The sequence below is a fragment of the Gracilinanus agilis genome, chromosome 2 (genome assembly GCF_016433145.1).
Source record: "Gracilinanus agilis isolate LMUSP501 chromosome 2, AgileGrace, whole genome shotgun sequence".
Classification (NCBI taxonomy): Eukaryota; Metazoa; Chordata; class Mammalia; order Didelphimorphia; family Didelphidae; genus Gracilinanus; species Gracilinanus agilis.
In genome coordinates, this window is record NC_058131.1 from 390683477 (window position 1) to 390703296 (window position 19820).

General features: G+C 40.3%; 1 protein-coding gene across 1 annotated transcript in view; it reads left to right on the forward strand.

The window, feature by feature from the left end:
- TNIP1 (TNFAIP3 interacting protein 1) overlaps positions 1-19820 on the forward strand; it is a 56129-nt gene that overhangs the window by 32076 nt on the left and 4233 nt on the right. The window contains exons 6-14 of the mRNA XM_044664489.1: positions 2230-2421; positions 4352-4446; positions 7311-7434; positions 10275-10364; positions 11926-11991; positions 12491-12622; positions 14615-14743; positions 18163-18285; positions 18586-18711. Of these exons, the coding sequence (XP_044520424.1) occupies positions 2230-2421; positions 4352-4446; positions 7311-7434; positions 10275-10364; positions 11926-11991; positions 12491-12622; positions 14615-14743; positions 18163-18285; positions 18586-18711 (1077 nt within the window). The remainder of the gene's footprint in view (positions 1-2229; positions 2422-4351; positions 4447-7310; positions 7435-10274; positions 10365-11925; positions 11992-12490; positions 12623-14614; positions 14744-18162; positions 18286-18585; positions 18712-19820) is intronic.

A 19820-nucleotide genomic window follows, 5' to 3' on the forward strand; every position in this document is an offset into this window, starting at 1 on the left:
TGACTTCCCCATTTCAGCTCTGTGGTCATCATGTGATTTCTCAAGGCTGGGCATCCTGCCAGTGGGGCTACTAAGGTACTAGGGTGTCTCCAAAAACCACGTGAGTCAGCCCTTTGGGAGACCAAGGCTCCACACCCAGCTTTAGCAAAAAGGACACAGAAAGTCCTAGATGATGAAAGCCTATGATTAACTCTTTTATTTCTACCACCCTGGCCCTCCCAAGTAGACAGCAATTTGCCTTCAGATCAGGTAGCAAGTAGGCAAGGTAAGCATGCATTTAAACTAGGTGTTTTCTGGCTCTGTTGCTTGTCCCCACCTTAGTTTGTCAGTTAGACATTCGTCGTCATGTATTTGCTGTCTTTAGGCTATTATTCCAATCGGGACCTTCTGGTGGCTTAGAAGTCACTGAGTTTAGAGCAGGGAGAATTGCCCTCTGTATCCTCTGGGAAGCAGCTCAGACATTCAACAGGTCTTCATTTAGTACTGGCTTTCTACCCAGCCCTGTGCTAGATATTTATAGAGGTTCTAAGAGGATATTCTCTTTATCTCAGGAAGTTTACGTTATGGTGCTGAAAAAATCAGTGGGGAAAAAAGTTTTACTTATAGAGCTCATGTTGGCATACAGGCATTATATGATTAAATGCTAAATTCTGTGGTTCACTATTGTGAATACTCTTCAGAGGAGAGGCTGGAATGCCTGGGAAATATTTCCTGGAGGGGTGTGGCTAGGTAGCACAGTGGGTAGAATGCCAGACCCGGAGTCTGGAGGAACTTGAGTTCAAATTTGGCCACTTTCTAGCTGTTACCCTGGGCAAATCACTTGACCCCAATTGCCTAGCCTTTACTGCGCTATGGATTTTAAGATGGAAGTTGGAAAAAAACAAAAGGAAGAAATATTTACTGGAGGAATGGAAACTTGAGAAAGTCTTTGAAGGATAGATCAAATTTAAAGAGGTGGTAATAGGGGATAAGCATGAGGAAAGTCACAGACCTGGGAAGGGATATGCTAATCTATGTGGGAAATGAGGTTAGGGTGGGGCCAGATTGTGGAAGGACCTGGAAAGCCAGGAAAAAGGTAGTTTGGACTTCACATAGTTAGCATTTGGGAATCTCCTAGGTTCTTGATTTGGGGTGTAGGTAGAGGTATGATAGTATTCTTTCATTCATTAAACATTTATTGAAGCCTGCCATATGCAAGGACCTATGTTAGATATTAGGAAAGAGACAAATATAAATAAGACTGTCAAGGAGTTCATTTTCTATTTGGGAAGAGAAAATATGGTCACAAATAACTATAATACAAAGCAGAGTGTGCTAAGTGTCATATGACAACTTTGGGAAAGTCTGTTGAGGTGTAGAAAAGAGAGAGATTACTCCAGGACTAGGAAAGGGAAGGAGACACAATAATTTTATCCTCTTTAAATAATACTTATCCTTTAGCTTTCTTTTGGCATAAGGAGATTAGAAAGTGCTTTAAACTCAGGAGGAAAAGTGGCATATAATCTAAGGTATAATTATTTTAATGGGTACTCTGTTCATTAGGCTCTTTGTAGGTCTGTAGGGAATCTGTCTGGTGAGTCCTTATCCTCTTGAATTTTCACCTTTCTTCCTGGTGGCCCAGGCAGAGGAGAACCAGCATTGAAGAGCAATGTAGGACAGAGGAAGGAATACTGAATCTGTGTTCAGGTCTTGAGGTCAGCCCCACCTCTGGTGCTTACTAGTTGTGTGACCTTGGGCAAGTCATTTAAATTCCCTGTGTCTCAGTTTCCTTTTCTGAAGAATGAGTAGACTAGACGAGATGGGTTCAGAGTTCTCTGCCAGCTCTACCTTTCTGATTCTTTGGTCAGGGAAGGGAGAAAGCAGAGGTAGTTACCTTAATCGCTGCTAAGATAGATGTCTTCCTTATAACCCTTGCTCCATGAGTCAGTGGCACACAGGAAATTCATGCAACCATGGAATTTCCCCAATTTTGGACTGGGGCCCAAGTGGGAAACTGAGTCAGGGGAGAAAGGAAAAGCTGGCTTCCAATATTGATGTGTCATTGCTAGGAAGGCTGCCCCATTGTGACTCTAGAGAAGGAGAGGAGAGAATATGGCATAGTCTTGTTAGAGATAAGAGAATGGACATGCCATAATACCTATGAATTGGGATCTCAGTTTGTTCCTTAGCATATAAATTTTACATCCTCCCTCCCATCAAAACAACCAACTGCCTCTCTGCTTTTCCCAGGATTTGACGCCCTTGCCTAAAGAGGACAGTAACTTGATGTTACATTTGCAGCGGTTAGAGAGCACCCTAAGTGTCTGTGCAGAAGAGCCTGACCATACGCAGGTCTTCACCCACCTGGGCCGCATGGCCCTAGAATTCAATCGGCTGGCTTCTAAAGTTCATAAGAATGAACAGAGGACTTCCATCCTTCAGGTGAGGAAAACTTGGCTGCTGGTGTGGTAAGTGTGGGCACACAGGGAATTTGGCAGTGACTTTTAAAGGTATTAAACAAAGGACCTTCAGTCAGTGTTACTTTAGAGTTGTATAGAGATTTTTTTCCCCTTTTTCAAAGTGATATAATTTTAAGGAGATAGTCTACATCAGATCAGTACACTCCCTAAATATTTATATAGTTTTCATTTCCTACAAGGGAATAACCCTTGTTTTGTTGCATATTATCAACTTAGTTTGAAAGAGTTTATTTTTCTTGGGGAGGATTAGTCTGAGAACCTGAGTTAATGTTTGAGCTTGGGGGGAAAAAATCCTGGCTCTGTAATTTGCTAAGCTATGTTATCTCACCTGAATAGTTTAATCTTCCTGGACCTTAGCTTCCTCCTCTTTGAAATGAGAGTTAGACAAGGTAATCTGGGAGGTCTCTTCAGACTTAAAATCCTACTTATATCCAATGAAATTGGATAATGGAAAGTCTAAAAGGAGGTGGAGCATGGGCTTAGAGGAAAAAGAATTTCATCAAATGTTCATTTTTCTTAAATTTTCGGTTTGGTTTTGCTCAGAATCTGATGAGGTGCTTTCAGATAGAAAATTGAGTCATTCAAGAGAAGAGGAAGATGGGAAATGGGGGAAGGAAATTGGGAAATGTGAAATTCACACAAATTTAGTGGTTTAAGTTTACAGACAGATTTATTAGCACCAAATTGCTTCACTGACCGCTCCCCAGCATCTTTTCATGTCTGTCCTGTTTTCAGTTTGGTAAAGGAGATAGCAGCCCCACTCAGCACAAGGGAAAAGTTCTTCCTGTCAATTCCTAAACTCTCAAATTTAAAGCTATTAAAATTTTTATTATTAAAATAATATTTAAAATATTTAGTAATTTTATAATATTTAAATATTGAATCATGGCCAAGTAACACTTATTATTATTTTCTGTTTGGACCTGTGATTTCAATGGTGTTTATGAGGTGGCACTTGAGCCTGGGTCCTCTAGGTTTCTATATTTCTTGTCATTGTTGCTGTTAATGAGAGCTCACTATCTGCATTTTATATATGAGACAATTGAAACTCTATAGAATAAGAGACTGGAAGATGGGGACCTAGATCCTCTGATTCCCAGTCAGAGCACTCTCAGCACCATATTGTGTACCTCTCCAGTCCTAGTCCTATGCTAGGGAGGTTGGGAACCTCTAGTACATTGCCACTAGCCTTAGTCTGGTCTCTCTGGAACAGATGGAAATCCCTATGATCTAAAGATCCAGAGGAGCACTGTTCAGCCTCTGCTCCCTTCCATTCATCACTTATTTCTTCTTGGAGGGGGTTAAAGGTTTTAAAGGGTCTGTCTAGAGAAAAAAAGACTGGGATGGGGGCAGGGAGGTGGCATCTGACTGCAAGATTTGAAGGACTGTCTTGTAGAAGAGCAATTGCACTTATTCTGCTTGGCTATAAGGGTAGACTTCACTTAACAAGAAGGAAATGCTTGGAACTATTAGAAAGAAAATGGGTTATTTTAGAAAGTAAGGAGTTCTTCTGAAGAACTTTTTGCCTTCTACTTTTTTGGCACATTTTAGAAGAAGTTAGGAGTTGGCTTAAATGACCTATACTAAATTGTCAGTTCAATTTGACGAGCATTTATTAAGTGGCTAGGTCCTAGGATTTAAAAAACAAAATGAAGAGGTTCCTGCCCTCAGGGAGCTTATATTCCATTAAGACAACTTGTATTTGAGATTCTTATTTTTTTTTTTTTGAGAACTAGTGGGTTCTTAGAGTTGGATATGGTTGGGGAAGGATTATTTAAGAGTGATGTGTGAAACAGAGCTCTCCTCCTTTGCCTGACTTCCTTCTCTCACTTCTCTACTCCTACCTCTGTACTTACCTCCTAACAGCATTTTTGCCTATCTTTGCTTCATAGACACTGTGCGAACAGCTCCGAAATGAGAATGAGGCCCTTAAAGCCAAATTGGAAAAGGATTTGGAGCAGAGGGACCAGGCCACCGAGAAGCTTCGGTAAGAAGGCAGGTCTTGGGGAAGAAGGGAAAGCGGTTCCAGTTAAGATAGGCAAACCAGATTTCTCATCATAGCCTACATATTCACAGTAGATATTAGAGGCTCTTGATGTCTGAACCCTTCAGGTTCTTCCTTCTGACTCTCTTCACTTTGTTCTCCAGTTTCCCTTTCTGTAGATTGGGAAAACATGTTTTGAAATTACCTTTTGAACCCTTGCAGAGTATCTTTAAAATGTCCAGAACTCTTCAGATTGAGATTTGATAATAATCCAGAATATTCTGAAAAATAGAAAAACATATGTGAAAATTCTTGATAATCCAGGCCTGTGGTGGTTTTGGCTTCCTTTTGGAGGTGAGAAAACTAAGCATTATGGTAGTCCTTGATCAGTTCCATCTAGAGCTGACTCCCCTGGTAGTGAGCATGGTGTCAATAGGGGTACTGTATTCTCAAAGCTTTGCTGCCCCCTGCTGCTCCCTATGCTGCCTTCCCTTCTCAGCTTTTCTTGGGCAGCTTTCATGCAGAGAGGGAGCTGTCCAGGACTGTTGAAGTTGGAATTTTCTTTAGAAACTGTCTGGTCCAGAGATGGGTCCAACCTTGCAGCCTGGACCACAAGTGCCCAGCAAACCCCCAAAGGGCTGGCCAGAATTGGATTAAAGTATACTTGGGAAAATACAGTGCCACATAGGAAATGTTAATTTGTAATATATGTCCACCCAATCCCTTTCTGTTTGAATTTGTCACCACATCTCCTGCTCTTGACCTTTCTACAGCCAGTGAGTTTTTCCTTCTCTTTTTGTTCCTTAATCCTTGAGGGGAGGCTTTTTGGAGTCTAGGGGCTTCATCCCAGGAAAATGTTAGTTAATTTGTTACTTGGAGGCTACAAGGAGCTAGACGCCACATCAGGACCTTTTAACCTTGAACTTTAAAAAAAGAGACTAAGTAATTCTGAAGATTTTGCCATAAAATGATCTTGATTTTCCATATTTTTAAATAATTTGAATGTCGTTAATAATAAGAATACATTTTTACTTAGTATATTAAAAGACTTCTCAATTCATCAATAGAGATAGACTTGCTAATGAATCATCATACAACCTTTATACTCCTTAGATGATTTTATATGTTGCTGTGGCCAAAAGCATCATTTCTTGATGGCTATCCTTCTAATGAATGAGATGGTCTTTTTTTGTCAGACACATAGTCTCTCATTGGATCCACATTCAAGCCTTCCAACTTGGTTGTACCTGCCACAAATTATAATTTCCTAGAATAGTCTCCAAGGAGCTTGAGATATACCTTTAGCCACCAGCAGAGTACTAAAGTGGGAAGAAGAAGAATTCATAGTACTGCAGAGGTAGGAAGCAGGATTAAGAGCAGTACTTCCCCACGTGTCCTATTGTGATACCAAGAACCTCTGGTGAACTGGAATACTGGTCTGCAATGCAAGTAACATTTTTAAAAAAAAACCTTACCTTCAGTCTTAGAATCAATGCTGTGTATTGGTTCTAAGGCAGAAGAGGGGTGGGGCCAAGTGACTTGCCCAGGGTCATATAGCTAGGAAATGTCTGAGGCCAGATTTGAAGTTAGGGCCTCATCTCTCGGCCTGGCTCTCAATTCACTGGGCTATTTAGCTGTCCCTAAGCAAGTAACATTTTAAAATACAGTGGGGGGAATTGAAATCAAGTACTCCACTAGCCTCTGCCTTCCTAGTATTAGGGATTACTGGCATGTACTGCCATGCCCAGTTAATCCATCTACTCTCCATTTTCTGCTTCTAATTAGAATCTATGTTAAGAAGCAAGAATAGAGAGGTAGACACAATATGCCTATACTAGTTATGATTTACCTTGTGCTGCCAACATGCTAATTTTTGCAGAAGAAAGCATGTGGCTAGAACCTTATGCAATACATAATGAAATACGGTAAAAAAAAAGTGTGAAATTTATAGGACCTTTGGAATAATAAAGGAATTGTAAAACACTGGTTTGAATATGGGCTCTGTAACCTTGGAAAATGATTTAGCATTATAGACTTGGAAAGAACCTTAAAGATATATTTAGTCTAAGCCCCTCACTTTACAGATGAGCAAACTGAAGAGATTTTATATATATATATATATAATAATTTTGCAAGCCTTAAAGCTTTCTCGAAGTCCTAATTATTGTTGTTGACATTATTATATGCAGCTGTCACTGGAATATTTAGAGTATTATTCTCTAGAACTACTGATACCCTTATCACTCATCTAGTCTATCATACACGGACACTATTTCTACCTATGAATTATATTCTAGGTTGAGAGAATTTGAAGTCTGGGATATTGAAGTGTATGCTTCTTTAGAGAGAGGTATCAGGTGATAGGAACATTGGATTTGGAGGCAGTAGACCTGGAATTCAGTCCTTGAATTGAATGTGCTACTCACTAGCTGTTTGACTTTGGGCAAGCCTCTTTAAACCATTTTTTTTCTTCTTCCATAAAATGGAGATATTATACCTCTTGAGATTGTTGTGAGGATCAAAGTAAAGTATGCATAGCATTATATGGGTGTGTGTATAAATATACATATTTATATATATTTACATATATATGATATTATGTCAGCTGTTTTGAGAAGGAGGAGGAGGAGGAGACTTTCTATTCACTTAGTTAAGTAGCATTGCCTTTTCTGGGGACAAAAGAGTCATAGAGAAGTGCATAATTTGCTTGATTTGGCAATGCAGAGGTTCTAGGTTGTATCCCAGATAGGTTATAAAGTTTAAATGCTGAGATTAATAATGTTATTTTTACTCTAATACAGCCTTCTACAATAAGTCATGACAAGGTTGCTTCACAAAATTGATTTCTTTCTTTGCCCATGGTCCAGGGAAGAGAACCTAGAGCTAAAGAAGTTGGTTATGAGCAGTAGTGGCAAAGAAGGAGCCACTGGGTTGCCAGGTGGATTAAGAATGGAGGTCTCAGGCCGGAAATCGCTGGCAAGGCAGCAGCAGGTATGGAAGATCAGATGAATCTGGCCAGATAAATGGGATTCCACCATATTTCTCATTTATTCCCATAACCTCCTAGTACCCTATTATATGCAGCCATCAGTCAATATGGGGCAGGGGTGAGGGGGTGTGGTTTCTTTCTGTAATTGTTGCTTTAGGGCACTGCCCTTTCTCCTTATCTCTTATCTAGACCGAAATACACAGGTAGTTTGGGGGAATACTAAATTTTAAGGGAACTTGGTATCTGAGTTATGGAAACATTGGCTTTTCTATGTAGAGTCTTTGTGGGAAGGTGCAAAGAACATTGGCTTTGGAGTCATGAAGTCCTACTTTGAATCTTTTCTCTACCACTTATTAGCTGTATAATCTGGGGAAAGTTTTCTTGATTCTCTCTGCACTTCAGTCTCTTTTTACACTACCAGCCTCTCAGAATTTCTAGGAAAGTGCTTCATGAAAGACAAATCTATGTAAATTTGCGTTATTTTTGCTATATGCCTTTAGAGCTAAAAGGGAGATATTATTGACACTTAAAGAATTTGAGAAATCATGTAGTTTCTAGTTCCTAGCTCAGTTAAGAGATAAAGAATAAAAGCTTAAGAGTTGAGATGATCTCAGAAATTACCTAAGACAGCCTCCCCATGATTCAGAAGTCCCCTGTATAGTGTTTATGTCTTCCTCCACTTCACAATCTTAGTGACAAAGAGCTCACTCTCTTGCTAGGCAGTGTGCTCCATATTAGATAGAAAGTCTTTCCTTCGTTATTGAGCCAAAATATCTTTGTAACTTCTCTCATTTGTCCAAGTTCTATTCTTTTAGAGCCATGTAGCATAAGTCATCTTCCTTCTGAAAACACTGGAAGATAGCAGTCATATTCACACTCTCTTCCCTTCATCAGACAAAATATGTCCTGTCCCTTCAGTAGATCTTTTATGACATGGCTTTGAGGTCCCATACCCTTCTGGTCACTCTACTTTGGACCCCTTCCTTTGTTGTGGTGGAAAACTAGAGCTGTTACTTCAGATGGAAAATGACCACGGCAGATGCAGTGGAAATAACACCTCCCTCAGTCCTGATTACTGTTTGTACATACTGAACTCATGTGGCTACACTGATTAAATTGTAGTACTCTGGTTATGTTCTCATCAGGTTTATCCAAGCCCTGCTTGTCTTAGGCACTAAACGTAGGAATTTAGAGTTGACAAGTTGTGGAGTTTCGGTCCCTTCTTTTTCAGATGAGAAAACTGAGGGTTTAAGAGGGCAGGGTCCTAGGTTAGAAAGCAAGTTTATAGCAGAGCATGGATTTGAACATAAGTCTCTTGTTTCTTATTCCCTCCACCAATTTCCATTCTTCCATTTCACTCTTGGTCTCATTTGCTACAGATTTGCTTTGTAGGCTAAGAATTTGCCCTCTCAAACCTTCATTTAAAAAAAAATTCTGAATGCCCTTTTCTTTTACATCATTTCAGAATATATACCCTCAGCCTACCTCTGTCGAGCTCCTCCTTGGAGCAGCATTTTTAAGTTCCGTAAGACCAGTGAATGCCAACTGTTTCTGTCAGCACATGTGACATTCCATGCCCAAGGGAACATTTTTCAAAACCCTTTCTTTATCTGGTGCAGTCTCACCTTTGTCCCTTTCATTACCTCTTCTATTCCCCTGCCCTGCTGCTTGTCAGCATTGACCAAGTAGTCTGTGACTTAATAAGAAGACTGCTGGGCTTGAAGCCAAAAGACCTAAAGCTCCAGATCCTGTGCACAGGGACAGTATCTTTTGGCTTGGTGGTCACAGTCTCTAACCTGGTACCTTGCACAAAAGGTACCTGATAAATGGTGAATTGAATTCAATTGAATCTGGTTTCTGGCCAGTTTTCATCAGGGAACATAGGTTCTCTCCTCACCCATTCTGTCCCTTCCAGGTGTACTACAGATTTAATAATGAAAGAATGTGAGAGGAATGCATTACTCTTAGCTTTCCTTTCCTTTTTTTTTTTTTTAAACCCTTACCTTCCATCTTAGAATCTATACTGTATATTGATTCTAAGGCAAAAGAATGATAAGGGCTAGGCTGTGAGGGTTAAGTGACTTGCCCAGGGTCACATAGCTAGGAAATGTCTGAGGCCAGATTTGAATTCAGAATCTCCCGTCTCAGGGCCTGGATCTCAATCCACTGAGCCACTTAGCTGCCCCCTTGTCCTTAGTTTTTCTGAAGGAAGGGGAGTTGTGGACAAGACTCCAGGTCAGCTGCATCCCACACCTCCCCCACTCTTGCCTTCATGCAATAGGACACAATCCTCAGCTAGGAAGGGAGACCAAAGCCTAATGAACTCTCTAAAACTTGCTGGGAAGAGGGAGATGAATGATCTTAAACTATAGGTCTAGTGCAGAAGTGAAATCTGACAAACACTGACAGTCAAGCACAGGTCTTAGAGCTTCAAGCTTCATGACTGTAGGGGGCCTGTGAGCCAAACCATCTATTTCCGACTTTTTATTTGACAGAAGAGAAAATTGAAGTGCAGAGAGGAAAACTGACATATCTGAAATCACATAGCACATTTGTGGCAGAGCCAGGACTCCTTTGACTCCTTCTGCAGTGTTCTTTTGTGTTGTACAGTTTGTCTTCCTTTGCATGGGCCTCTTGTTTTCTTTAAGGAAGAGGTTGCTGTATGCATTTGAGAGGAGGAGAAAAAGATATTAGGAACTGGAGGATGCAAGGAGAGGAAATGGTAGCATAGGGGTTTCTAGAAGAGAGATAGCAAAAATGGAAGCATCCTAGCTGGGAAGATGAGGTCATTAAAGAATATGCTCTCAACCCTAATAAAACACTATTTTCTATTTTTCTTTAGGCTGCTATGAGCCCAGGTAATATTCCTGAGGCAGGAACAATGGGAGCTACTGAGAAGAAAGTGAAGATCCTTGAGCAGCAGCGGAGTGAGGTAACCAGTCTAGAGTAGGGCAAAAAGAGAAACTTAATTTCCCTTCCAAAATCCCTCTGTAGGGGGGCAGCTGGGTAGCTCAGTGGATTGAGAGCCAGGCCCAGAGACAGGAAGATTCTGAATTAAAAAAAAAAAATCCCTCTGTAGGGACAGAGCCAAAATTATGGAGAAAGTATACAGATCCACCTGAACTCTACCAAATTACCTTCTAAAAACTGATATAATGCCTCAAAAGGAATTCTGGAGTAGCATAACTCACAAAAAGATGAAGTGAAATAATTTTTCAGCCCAAACAACTTAGAAAGCCAGCATGAAATATCTTCCACTGGAATGGATGTAGAGTGCAGTCTCACACCAAGGCAGGCCCCACCAAAACCTCCATCTAGAATTTTGACTCTATTTGGTCGGGGAAATCTCTGATGCTATGGAAACTGCCCACCACATTCTCTCTCTCCTTTTTTTTTTTTTTTTTTTTTTTTAAACCCTTAACTTCTTTGTGTTGGTTCCTGGATGGAACAGTGGTAAGGGTGGGCAATGGGGGTCAAGTGACTTGCCCAGGGTCACACAGCTGGGAAGTGTCTGAGGCCAGATTTGAACCTAGGACCTCCCGTCTCTAGGCCTGATTCTCAATCCACTGAGCTACCCAGCTGCCCCCTTCCACATTCTCTTTTGATGTCCTCAGACCTGGAATCCTCTCAGGACTTTGGCTCTAGAATGAATAGGTCTTTAACTACTCTTCTCCTTGGCCAGAAGAAATTTCTTTGAAAGAGAGGCATCCTGGAAAGGCTTCTTATATCAAATTTATGAATACTTAGAGCCATGTCATCATATCTTAAAGCAAATTTCAACATTTAATATTGGTGGCCAAAGATTAAGGCATTGCCACATGATGATAACTACAAATGATGAGTTGTGGAAAGAGTATTTATAAAAAAAGATTACAGACCACTTAGCTCCTTCATTTGAAATTTATAGTGCTTAAATTTCAGTTTTCCTTTTTTACATGGATCAGTCCCCCGAAGCCCACATTCTTGTATTCACTATCCATTTATTAGATTGCTGAATGTACTAAACACTGGACAAGGGAACTCTCTGTTCCTGCAAGAGGAAGAGGCAGGTCTCTTGCCTCTTCCCTGTATAGACCATTCCTGCCTCCAGGGCTTGGCTGACCCTGAGTCTTTCCTAGAATGCTTTCTCCTCCTTACCACCTGTCCCAATCCCTATCCATCCTCAAGACTCAGTTCAAGTCTTATCTGCTCTTCCTGCCCACACTGATCATCACCTTTCCTAACCATTATTTCCTCTGTACTAGCTTTATCTTCTCAACAATTCTATAGCCACCTGAAGGGCAGGGACTGTGTTTTCTCCTCTTATAGCCCTGTATGCCTAACACAAGCCTAACTATGTAGATTAGAAAGTGGAAATAGAGAAGTTGAGTTACACTCAATTGAACCATGACCTATGTCTTCCCTCTCTGCCAAGATTATGTGAAGGTTGCTTGTTTCAGGATTTGCAAAGAATTGGTCTCCAGGGCCCTATTAACTCTAGCTTCTTCCCATAGCTTCTGGAAGTGAACAAGCAGTGGGACCAGCATTTTCGTTCCATGAAGCAGCAGTATGAACAGAAGGTAATAGAGGCTTCTCACCTACCGTTATGGACTTTGTTTGGATCAGTGAAATATGGTATTGTGGAAGTACCGCTAGTCTCAGATGCAAGGGACCTGTATTCAGATCTTGACTTATATCCATTAGTTATGTGATTATGGTCACTTACTTTAGCTTCCTGGGTGTCAGTTTCCTCATTTATAAAATAAGGATAATAATCCTTGCATTAATTCCATCATTTTTGTTCAGAAAGCTTTTTATAAGCCTTCTAGGATTATGGACATGTGTATTAGTTAATTAATTGATTTGAGAAGAGGAAAGGAAATTCCTCTTTCACTGCAGGATCCCTGACAGCTTTACTCTCCGTCTTGCCACTCCTTTTCTCAAAGGGTCAGAAATTCCTGTATTTGAGGTTGAGGGGTTTTAGATTCATTGGGGCTAAGATTATTGGCCAGAGATGGGAGAACCCTGACCTAAGCCTGGGACCCTTCCCTCATTGTCCTTTATCCTTCCTTTACACAGATCACAGAACTACGACAGAAATTGGCCGATTCCCAGAAGCAAGTGAGTGAGTTGGAGTCTGACCGAGAGCAGAAGCAGAGGGACTTTGACAGAAAGCTGCTCCTGGCCAAGTCCAAGATTGAAATGGAGGAGGCAAGCATTGTCCCATCAGCCCTGGCAACTTCCCTTTTCAATCAAGCATTCCCCTTGAGACCTGGTGGACTCTATCAAGGTGGAGTTGGAGAATATCCCAGAATAGAAATAGAGTCTGGGAAACTTCAGTACTTAATCTTCCCCTTGAATGGGACTTCCAGGACATAGAAGACTAGATGGGATATTAAAGGATAAACTGGTTCAATCCCTTTTCATCTACAGCAAATAGTAGTTGATTCTATAATAACCTTTTCTATTTAGAGGCATGGAATTTGAGAGCTGGAAATGACTAGTACTTAATCATTCTTAGAATCAAGAAATTCTTTCTTATTCTTGTTTTTATCCAAACTTGTTTTCTGCTTCTTTTCTGTGTCCAGGGTTCTAGCCTTAGAGCCTTTCTAATAGATAATTCATTCTTCTTTCAGAGGATTGAGACTCTGAATTATTTACATTTTGTCCCAAATTCAGGAGGTGAGATAGGGAAAACAAGTTGAAAGTTCAGCTAAGCCATACTGTGATGCCTGAGCTATTCTTTTTTTTTTTTTTTTTTTTGGCTTGAGTACAAATTTTTATTGGGTTTTCTTTTTGTTGTTTTTCTGAATTGGGGAATAGATTGTGCTGGGAAGGAAAGGAAGGATTTTCTGCTGATTGAAAAAAACTTTTTTTTTTTTTCAAATTTTAGTGAATCAGTTACTTTGTGGATGCCATATTCTACAACAAAATGATTACAATGGAGATGAAATATTTCATATTGCTTCCTCCTTTGCCATTCTACCACCATTAGATTTTGAACAAGTTTCTTGTCTGCAGTAAGGATATTCACTTTTAAGTCAGAAATAAGTGGGTTTTATTATTCATCACCCAATAGAATGCCCTTGTAACTACTGAAGATCTCAACTTCTCAAGTTATCCTACCACTCCACTAACCCTCTGCTTTCCTAGGAGACTCTCTTGGAAACACCTAGAACATTTTCATATCTCATGCTGAGCTACTCTTGAATTTCAACAGTTGGAACAATTTTATTGACAAATGATTGACATACTAATTACGAATATACCCATGTCTAGATAGAATAGATTCTGTATACCTGTGGCTCTCCTCCTTTGGAGGTTGAACCTGCTTTCCAATTATATGGTTCCAGGGATTCCCCAAAGGTGGGAATTATGAAAAGTATTTAGGAGGAAGTAATAATGGTTCTTTTTGGCTAAATAGAGAATTTGAGAGATGTACCATATTCTGTCTCCTTGCGGAGAAGGAAGAGCCAGATGGGTATTCTTAACTTGTCTGACACAAATTGACCTTTTTTTCCCCCTCCTTTTCCAGTGTTCACCCATTTTGTTTGGATGGCTGTTCCTAGCAAGATAGTCCGTCAGCTTTCTTTGATATTTTTAACTGTTTTGGCCTTTGTTATTAAGAACAAATTCATACAGGAAAGAAATAAAACTTGAGAATTAAATGGAGGTTGCTTTGAGATACTAAGTAAGTCTCTTCCTCCCTCTGAGCCAATTTTCCTTGATAAAAATGGAGGAGTTGAACTAGATAATCTTCAAGGTTCCTTCTCTTTATGACATTCTATTTCCTATGATCCAAGACCCTTTCCAACTGGTATATAGTCTAAAGGCCCTTCTGGTTTCAAAATTGTATGCTTTGTGTTTTTAGGCCTTTTCCAGATTTAACATTCCAGAATCCTACAAATGAAGGCGGATATCCATTTGTTCCTTTTATTAAAGCAGGTTTTTGAATCTGGGGAGACTTGTCAACTTAAAAAAAATTTAACTGTACTTTCAATACAGTTGATTTCCTTTGTAATCCTACATATTTTGTTTTATACACTTAAAATATCATGAGGTGGAATCCATAGATTTCAACAGACTGACAAAGGGGTCCATGATAACAAAAAAGGTGAAGAAATCCTGTTTGGATGGGATGGGGATGAGGTTGAAGGCAAGGAATGGTTTTTTGCTTAAGCTTCTACCTGCTTTCTGCCCCAGGCTGATAAAGAAAGATTAACAGCAGAAGGAAAGGATCTGAGACAGAGGGCTAAGTATCTCCAGGATCAGCTGGCTCCCCTTACTCGACAGCGAGAATACCAGGAGAAAGAGATCCAGCGTCTGAACAAGGTAAGCATCTTGGCAGTTAGTGACTGCTTCCTTTATCCCCTGTCCCTTGTTTGGTGCCTGCGGGATTGTGGCCACTCCTCTTTCTTTCCTACTCTGCATTTGGCTTTTTTTGTTGATGACAAAATCTCTGCTTTTCCTCACTAATCTCCTTTCCAGTTCCTTCTAATGTTTGAACTGTTCACATCAGTTCACATCAGGGATCAGAGCCAGAAATACAAATATTTGTCCACAGACAGAAAACAACGCGAGTGCAATCATTGTCCTAGCAGTCACTGCTGCCCTTCTCTACCTCTTATCTAGCTTATTCTGATTATATTCCATGGGTGGCTCTTAAGTGCCAGGCTGAAGAATTTATATTTTTCCTTAGAGGCTATACAGAGTTATTCAATATTTTGAGGAAGGAAGTGACATAGTCAGATCTGATCAGACCTGATAAGTTTGGTAACAGTATGGAGAAGTGAGAAGTGATGATGGCCTGAAGTGGGCCCATGTAAATGGAGAGATGTTGTGGAGGTAGACTTGACAGGACTTGGTGTCTGATTGGATATGAGTGGTAAGGGAATAAAAAAATCAAAAGATGACTTGGAGGTTTCAAGACTGGATGACTAGAGAGGTAGGGGTGCTGCTGAAATATGAAGTTAATCAAAGGGCAGGTTTAGGAGACATTAGTCTTATTTGGGACATGTGGAGTTTGAATTGCTGTTGGAATAACAAGATAGAAATGCTCACTAGGTAGTTGCAGTAACAGAATCTGGAAAGAAGGGAAACTAAGAAGAAGGGGATTAAGGGAGAGAGACAGGATAGAAGGACAGCTGAGCTATTCCCCATACTTCTTCCATAAAGATCTAGAAAATGTACCAGACTATGTCTTCATCAGGAAATCCAAAGAAAAAACAGTGAATCTTCCTTCCAGCCCAGATTGTCATAAAGAGGCAGAGAGGTTTATAGATGGGGAGACCAGGAACATAGTACATAGAACATTCCAGTATCAAGAAAGGTTCTGCATCAGAGGAAAAAAATGGTCCTAGGTCCAGCATAGAGGATTCTGCACTTGGGTAGGGTGCAGTAACGGCTGCCAATTGGCTGCTTCATCTTCTGTTTATCTCCTGGCCTCAGATCCAGGGCAGATTGAGGAAGAGACTTGTGCCTAGGGGTAGCATTTTAAGTAAAGAGCTCCATAGGTGCAGGGGTTGTGTACTGAGCTAGGAACAAGTTCAAAGCATGCAGTGATTCTGACAACAGGAGCAGAACAGGTTTTAGTTCTAGCCTCTTGCCCAGTTTGAAGCCAATAGAAGAATAACTAAAGCAGGAATGCAAGAATTCCAGACCAAACCTACAGGCCTTTCTAGATAGCTGATAGTGACTTAAGTCCAGCAGAAATCTACTGGAACTTTCAAAGAGGGGCAAGACAACAAAAGTGTCACATAGACCCAAACCTAGGTCAGTCTAGGGCAGCGATGGGCAAACTTTTCAAAGAGGGGGCCAAAGGAAAGGAAATGCTCATCTGTCAGTCTGTTTCTAAGGCAACTCTTTTGAAGTTTCATTGTATTGTATCCTACTCATTGTATTTGTCAGATTAGGAATAATGTCTTGTGACCGGATAGAACATTTCAGGGGGTTGCATCTGGCCCATAGGCCATAGTTTGCCCATCACTGGTCTGGGGGAAAGTGATCAAATTTTGTCCTGGACTACTTTGAGAGTACTGAAAGTCTGGAAGCATTCAGTCTGAGTCCTTGAGATCCTGAAATCACTCAACATTCAGTACTCCAAGAAAATAGCAGAAGAACCTAAAAGTACAAAACATCAGCTGAGATGTTTGTACATAGAGCATAGACCTAATATAAAATCTGAAGGCAGGAAGTAGGCTAGAAGAATAAGGGGAAAAAAAGGTGGGGGAAGAACCCCACCCAAAAGAACTATTATGGTGACAAGCATGCACAAGATTCAAACCCACAGGACGAAGATGACTCCAAAACATCTCAAAGCAAAGTTTCAAATATAAACTCAGTTTTGGTACAAGTCTAAACTTATTGGAAGAGAAAAATCAAGAGTTTTAAAAAGAATTATAAAAAAAATTTTAAAAGCCAAGTGAGAATGCTGGAGGAAACAAGAGGAAAAGCTATGAGAACTAAGGAAGAAACAATTGGAAAGAGGGGCAGCAAGGTAGCACAAGGGATAGGGCACCAGGCCTGGAGTCAGGAGAGCCTGAGTTCAAATCTGGCCTCAGATACTTCCTTAGTTGTGTGACCCTGGGCAAGTCACTTAACCCCAGTTGTCCAGCCCTTGTCACTCTTCTGTCTTAGAAATGATACTAACAGAAAGTAGAGAGTTATTTTTTTAATTGGAAAGAGAATTAATAACTTGGAACAATTGGGGAAAACTCCCTGGAACTCAGAATGCACTAAATGGAAACTAAGCTAATGCTTCAGAAAGAATTCAAGTACCATGGAGGCCACAGTCAGGATCACATACTGCCTTCTGCATGTTTTTACATTAGCTCCCAGGCCTTTACCATATTGTCTTTCTACCTTGTCATAAGAGAGAGTTTATACACCCAAAAGGCTTTAAAACTAGGCACACCCTTTGATCCAGCAATATCACTACTAGGTCTTTTAAAAGGAAAGAGAATCTGTACAAAAATATTTATAACAGTTCTTTTTTGTGGTGGCAAAGAATTGGAAACAGGGAATGTTCAATAGTTGGGGAATGACTGAACAAGTTGTGGTATATGATTATAATAGAATTGTAATAAGAAATGATGAAAAGTATGGTTTAAGAAAAACCTGGAAGGAAAGACATACATGAACTGATGCAAAGTGAAGTGAGCAGAACCAGGAGAGCAATATACACAGTAACAGCAATGTTGTATGATGAACATTTGTGAATGACTTAATTATCCCTAGCAGTACAGCAATCCAAGAAAATCCTCAGGGGCTCATGATGAAAAATGCCATCCCCTTCTAGAAAAAGAACTGATAAGAGTCTGAATGCAGACTGACACATGCTACCTTTTTACTTTATTTCTTCACTCTTCTTCTGCTTGTATGAATGTTCTCTTTCACCAAAGGACTAATATGGAAAGATGTCTTATGGTATTGTACGTGTAAAATATATATCAAATTACTTGCCTTCTCAGGGAGGAGGGGAGAAAAGGGAAGGAGGGAAGGTGGTGAGAATTTGGCTCAAACTTGAAAGAAAAAACAAAGGTTAAAAATTGGTTTTTTCATATAATTGAGGAGAAAAAAATAAAAAGAAGAGGGAGCTTGAGTTAGAGTCCCTTGAGTTGCTTGGAGGAAATGGAGCTTTACCCTTTTTATGGATAACATTTCAAAGATGGTCTGACTAGTAGTCTCTAAAAGGGATCTAGCCATGACAGGCCTCTACAAACCATCATAACTTGACTCTCTTTGATTGTAAGGCCTTGGAGGAAGCCTTGAACATTCAGGCTTCTCCACCCACTGCATTTGGAAGTCCTGAAGGCCCCGGAGGGCTCCTGCAGAAACAAGAACTGCTGACCCAGAATGAATTATTAAAACAACAAGTAAGGAGGGGAATGGGAAGGGAAGTTGTGGGAAAGGGAGAGGTGGGAGATGTGGGTTATAGTGCGTGTATCCTGGTATTAAAAAATGAGTGTTAGCAACAATTTGCCAAATGTGTCATGGGGCCTTTGGCATCCTAATAGCCTTCTGTATTCTAGGCCTGCACCTTTAACTATGCTCCTCATCAGTTTTCTTTGTTTATCATGTGTGAAATTGCAGACACTAAGGTCTGGTACCCCAAAGTCTTTCAAAGGCCTGAGGCCCTCACTTATGTCTGGGCCTCTCCTTTCTATGCCCAACAGGTAAAGATCTTTGAAGAGGACTTTCAGAGAGAACGGAGTGATCGTGAACGAATGAATGAGGAAAAGGAAGAGCTGAAGAAGCAGTTGGAGAAGCTCCAGGCCCAGGTTACCCTGTCTAATGCCCAGGTGAGAGTGGGAAACATTACAGTGAAACAGAAGGAAGAGTATGGAGTGGTAGAATAGCATGCTCAGGGCAGCCCTCAGGGAATCATGCTACACTTTCTAAAATGAAATACAAAGTAGGAGGTAGAATATTTAGGTAGAAGGTAGAAAAAGACCTGGGTTCTGGCCTTTCCTCTGATATATATAGACTATGTGGGTCTGGTTAATTTCTCAGTTAAATAACTATTCAGTAAATTAACCCTAGACTAAGTTGCAGAATAATTGCTGATATACATTAGTAGAAGAAAAGGAAATTTCCTTAATGGGGCTACTTTTGATAATGAAATCACAGGTCTGAGTGAAAAAAATTATTTTATTACTGGCACATGGTGAAAATAGTGATGGTGTGCTAGGACCTGTGATTGGGCTCATGTGTCTAGCACTTGGACAAAGTTATAGTTAAATCAGCTTCACAGTCTTCTTTCTGAGACTGTGTCTATGCAACAGAATGAGACTCATATGAGATTGAACCAATACTCACTGATGTATTAATAACACACTGCATATCACATGTAACAGGCAGTGATTATGATATGGTCAGAGAGAAATTGGAAATCAATCACCACTGATGAGCTCAGTAACAAGCTGTGGGAGCTGGGCAGAAAGACTAGATTTCAACAGAGTCATGGGGTAGTTGGTATAATTAACACTTAATTCTTCTTGCTCTAGAGTCTTAGAATTGGAAAGGCCCTTAGAGTTTATCTGATTTAATCTTCTCTTTTAACAAGGAGGATACCTGGGGCCAGAGAAGTGATAGGACTTACCTATCATCATGAAATTAGGTAGGGATTAAGGGAAATTAGAATTCCTTGACTCTGATTCCTAGGCTAATATTCTCTCCCCTGCCCTATATTTTTCATGTCTGGGAATATCTTAGGCTTTGGAAGCAGAAATGATATATGAAAGGGTAGACCCAGGTTAGTAGAAGAAAATCTGGTATGAGAAATGGGAGACCTGGGTTCTTGGCTCTGCCATTAGTTGCTGTGTGACCTTGACCAAGACATTTCCCCTTTTCTGAACTTCATTTTCCTCTTTTGTAAAATCAGGGAGGATTGAACTAAATGGACTATGAA